This window comes from Rhinopithecus bieti, unplaced genomic scaffold (genome assembly GCF_001698545.2).
Source record: "Rhinopithecus bieti isolate Rb0 unplaced genomic scaffold, ASM169854v2 scaffold_574, whole genome shotgun sequence".
Lineage (NCBI taxonomy): Eukaryota > Metazoa > Chordata > Mammalia > Primates > Cercopithecidae > Rhinopithecus > Rhinopithecus bieti.
The window spans coordinates 1,242,520-1,247,488 of record NW_016803605.1 but is presented as its reverse complement, the minus strand read 5'-3'; the positions used below and the strand labels follow the sequence as shown (position 1 = coordinate 1,247,488).

Sequence of the window (4,969 nt, the reverse complement as noted above, 5' to 3'; positions counted from 1 at the left end):
CGGGCGCGCTGGCGGGCGGCGCGGGGGAGGCGGCGGCGGGGCACGTCCTCACCCGGAGCGCCAGCCCCGGGCCGGCTAGGGTGGGAGCTGCGGCCTCCGGACCGAGGCCTCCAGGGAGGGGAAACTGAGGCACTATCCAGCCCCCGTCCCCAGCTCCTTGCTGGGACCCTGAGCCTCGCACGAATCTCAGTTTCCCTAGAAGGTCTCCCGAGAGCACTGAGCGCTGCTTCTGACCCCCTCCCGCTGCAGGAGACTCGGGACTCGGAGCCCGCCTGAGCAAGCCCCCCGGAGATGGCGGCCCCCTATCCCGGCAGTGGCGGCGGAAGCGAGGTCAAATGCGTGGGAGGCCGCGGCGCCAGCGTCCCGTGGGACTTTCTACCCGGGCTGATGGTCAAGGCGCAGTCCGGACCATGGTGAGCAAAGCCCCGCCCTTCTGGCCGCGGCCCCGCCCCCGGGGAGGCGTCCCCGGGACCAGTTCACACCCGATGTTCTGTCTCCATGCCAAGGGGCAGTTCACACCCAGCTCCCTGCCCCGCCCCTTGGGGATGGGTCTTACCTTGAGTTAACTACCGTCCTGAGCCCGCTCTCCTGCGTTCAGCTTCTAGTCCCGGTCCTCAGAATTCACGCCCAACATCTTTAATCTCTCGCCCTTCCTCCTCCTTCCCCCAAGAATTGACACTCGAGGTTCTGTCCCTGGGCCGGAGTGTAGAATCCACACTCCGGTCTGCTCCCACCTGCAGAGGTGTAGAATCCACTCCCAACGTCCGGTCCCGTTCCCAAGGCCCCGGGAGGCGGGGCTCCCCCCCAGTTCCCACGCCCCTGAGTCCCGGGGCCCCGCAGACACCTCCTCCGCGCCGCCCGCCCAGCCTGCAGGCGCAGCGCAAGGAGAAGTCCCGGAACGCGGCGCGCTCGCGGCGCGGGAAAGAGAACCTGGAGTTCTTCGAGCTGGCCAAGCTTCTCCCGCTGCCCGGCGCCATCTCGAGCCAGCTGGACAAGGCTTCCATCGTGCGCCTCAGCGTCACCTACCTCCGCCTGCGCCGGTTCGCCGCGCTGGGGGCGCCGCCCTGGGGGCTGAGAGCCGGGGGGCCGCCAGCTGGCCTCGGTGAGTGCGCATGCGCGGGGCAAGGGTCCCAGGGCCCTCGTGGCCGAGTCACTGCAGCCCGGGTCTGAGCTGCGGACCTGCCCTCTCCCAGATGCTTGTCTCTGGAGTCAGCCAGGACCTTTGCGTGCCCCTTTCAGGTGGCTTCTGCTCTTCAAGCCTCAGTTTATTAAACTGTCAAATGGGCGCAAGAGGTTGGGAAGCTTTCGTGAATTCTGCCCTAAACAAGGTCCTGGCAATGCTAGGGGTCACTGGTAAATGCTATTCCTGTATTTTTATTAGGAGAGAGGAATCATTATTACAACCAAAGAAACTCCCAGCTGCATGAGCGGGACAGAGGAGACCCACCCTGACTTGGGACGCCCATTCGCTAATGGGCGAGAGACCCTGGACCCAGACCTGAGGGGCCCCAGAGGGGACGCAAGGACTGTACAGTCTGGGCCCCCAGTTGGAGGAGCAAGAGGGAGACAGTATGATGTGGCGGATGAGATGGGGAACTTCAGGAAGATGCCCCATGTTCCTGTCGCCGCCCAGCCACCCCCCAGATTTGCAACCCCGGGCAGGTCGCCTCACTTCTCTGTGCCTTAATGTGAAGTGGGTAAAACGGTCCAACTTTCCCCAGGAGGCTGAGCAGAGAATCAACCAGGTCATATTTGCAAAGTCCCTGGAAATGCCTAACTCAGAGCAAGCCACCGCTATGCTGCCAATGCTGTTATCAGCAGTGACCTTGCAGGGCTGCTGGAGGGGTTCGGGGCGTGGAGGAGGGGGCGGTGGGGGCTGCCGCTTTTGGAGCATCTCCTGCCTGTCTGGCACTTTTCTGAGCGCTGGGATCCAGCAGGAGAAACAAACTAGACAAAAGTCCCTGCCCCGGAGCGGCTGGCATCCTAGTGGCCGAGACACAATAAAGAAATAGGCAAAGCAATATAATCTAGAATATGTAAAAATATAAACTCTGTAAGATACAGATAAATATCTAAGTTTATTATTATTACTCAGACTTTATTATTGAGACATAGAAGTGTTGTTATGTTGTTATTACTTCTATTTTATGTGTTTGTTACAGCTTTGCGGTTATGAGGATAAGGTGTGAGTGGTGTTTATCTGAAGTCTCAGGGCGCCCCAGGCTACCCCTGTCCCCACCCCTCCAGGAGAAGAGGGTGTCCTTAGGGTGGGGTTGGAGGGGCTCCAATTCCCCTCCTGCCCCGTCCCAGGGGAAGAGGGGGGAGAGAAAATAGCATTGATTAAGCTCGCAATAAATCACCATTTAAATTTAAATAATCCGGCTTCCCAGGCGGTAATTAGGCGAATTGACTGGCGCGGAGAGAATGCGGCATTAGCGCCGCTGATTACTGTCATTACCGCGAACAACATGTGCGCCGGCGGGGGATAAACATCTTGTCTATTGTCCCCGAGCTGGAGGGGGGGAAGGCGGGGGCTAAGAGAGCCCCGGCGGCGTCCAGCCCCCCATTACCTGGATGGGCATTCCGGGGCTCAGAGGCATCAGACGCTGGCTGAGGTCACAGCACTGACGTGGCACAACATGGACTTAATCGACCCCACTGGGGCCATGGTGCCAAGTGGAAGTAGGGTCAGGACAGTGTCGGGGTGCTTGGTACTGCGTGGACTCCTATAGTCCCAAAATTGGGAAATTGGGGGTCAGGGGCACTTCTAGCTCTACAGAGTCCCTAACAAGAGGCCAAGCACCTGCTTCCATAGTTCAGAGGAGGAGCTGAGGACAGCGTTTTAGCTGAAGCCACAGAGCAGAGCAGTCGGTCACACTCTCTGAAGGGGAGGGGACTCCCATGCCCTCCTCAGTAATAAGCCGGGCACCATGGCTCACATCCGTAATCCCAGCACTTTGGGGCGCCAAGGTGGGAGGATCGCTTTAGGCCAGGAGTTCGAGACCAGCCAGGGCAACATAGCAAAACCCTGGGCAATATAACAAAACCCTGTCCCTACAAAAATACAAATATTGGCCGAGCAAGCGCGGTGGTTCACGCCTGTAATCCCAGCACTTTGGGAGGCCGAGGTGGGCAGATCAGGAGGTCAGGAGTTCGAGACCATCCTGGCCAACATGGTGAAACCCCGTCTCTACCAAAATACAAGGAATTAGCTGGGCACGGTGGCATGTGCCTGTAGTCCCGGCTACTCAGTAGGCTGAGGCAGGGGAATTGCTTGAACCCAGGAGGGGAAGATTGCAGTGAGCCAAGATCGCGCCACTGCACTCCAGACTGGTGACAGAGCAAGACTCCGTCTCAAAAAATATATAAAATAAAAATAAATAAATAAGCCAGGTTTGGTGGCGCCCGCCTGTGGTCCCTGATACTGAAGAGGCTGAGGTGGGAGGATTGCTTGAGCTGAGGAGGTTGAGGCTGCAGTGAGTCGTGATCGGGCCACTGCACTCCAGCCTGGGCAACAGAGCAAGACCCAGTACCTAAAATAATAACAATAATAGTGATCATATAGAATGTATGCATCAGATCCTGTGATAAGCCCTGTATACAAATAACTCTTTTTCAGAGGGAGGCACTATTATGGTTCCCAAGTTACAGAAGTGTTTGCCCAAGGTCACACCGCTGGGATTCAAACACAGATGACCTGGCCCCAACCTCTCAACCATCATATGTGGTCTGTAGGTCTACAGGAATGGGTTCTAGGTCTCTGCCTCTCTAAGCCTCAGTCCACCATCTGCAAAATGGGACAACAGATGTTTGAGTCTAGCCCTGAGCCTCTGAGTCTGGAGAGGAGACAGCCTAAATCTCACGTCAGCATTCCCTATTCCTTTTTTTTTTTTTTTTTTTAACGCAGTTTTGTTCTTGTTGCCCAGGCTGGAGTGCAGTGGTACAACCCCTGCCTCCAGGGTTCAAGCAATTCTCCTGACTCAACCTCCTGAATAGCTAGGATTACAGGTGCCCACCACCGCACCCAGCTAATTTTTTGTATTTTTAGTAGAGAGGGGGTTTCACCATGTTGGCCAGGCTGGTCTCGAACTCCTAACCTCCTTATCCTCCCAAAGTGCTGGGATTGCAGATATGAGCCACCGTGCCCGGCCTTTACAGCCTTCTTTCTTCCCATAGCACTTATTGTCATCTGACACTCTGTATTTATCTCGTTATTTTGTGTCATTCACTAACAGCCCCTTGGTTGCTGAGCTTGGAATAGCATCTGGGACACAATGAGGGCTTACTAAATTGTTGAGTGACTGTGGCAGTTGAGGGAAGGAGGGGTGACATATTTATTTATTTATTTATTTATTTATTTATTTATTTATAGACGGAGTTTCACTCTTGTTGCCCAGGCTGGAGTACAATGGTATGATCTCGGCTCACCGCAACCTCCACCTCCTGGGTTCAAGTGATTCTCCTGCTTCAGCTTCCCTAGTAGCTGCGATTACAGGCATGTGCCACCACGCCTGGCTAGTTTTGTATTTTTAATAGAGACGGGGTTTCTCCATGTTGCTCAGGCTGGTTTCGAACTCCCGACCTCAGGTGATCCACCCGCCTCAGCCTCCCGAAGTGCTGGGATTACACATGGGCCACCGCGCCCGGCCCTTTTTTTATTTTTTTGAGACAGGGTCTTGCTCTGTCGCCCAGGCTGGAATGCAGTGGTACAATCTTGGTTCACTGCAGCCTCTGCCTGCTGGGCTCAAGAGATCCTCCCACTTCAGCCTTCCAAGTAGCCAGGACTACAGGCATATGCCACTATGCCTAGCTACTTTTTGCTTTTTTTTTTTTTTTTATTATTATATTTTAAGTTCCAGGGTACATGTGCACAATGTGCAAGTTCGTTACATATGTATACATGTGCCATGTTGGTGTGCTGCACACATTAACTCGTCATTTACATTAGGTATATCTCCTAATGCTATCC

At 55.2% G+C, this 4,969-nt stretch overlaps 1 protein-coding gene across 4 annotated transcripts in view; it reads left to right on the top strand.

The window, feature by feature from the left end:
- NPAS1 (neuronal PAS domain protein 1) overlaps positions 1-4,969 on the top strand; it is a 26,814-nt gene that overhangs the window by 1,600 nt on the left and 20,245 nt on the right. For all 4 annotated transcript variants that reach the window (XM_017889468.1, XM_017889453.1, XM_017889462.1 and 1 more), the window contains exons 2-3: positions 250-413; positions 867-1,102. In XM_017889468.1, coding sequence (XP_017744957.1) covers positions 292-413; positions 867-1,102 — 358 coding nt within the window. In that variant the 5' untranslated portion in view covers positions 250-291. The remainder of the gene's footprint in view (positions 1-249; positions 414-866; positions 1,103-4,969) is intronic.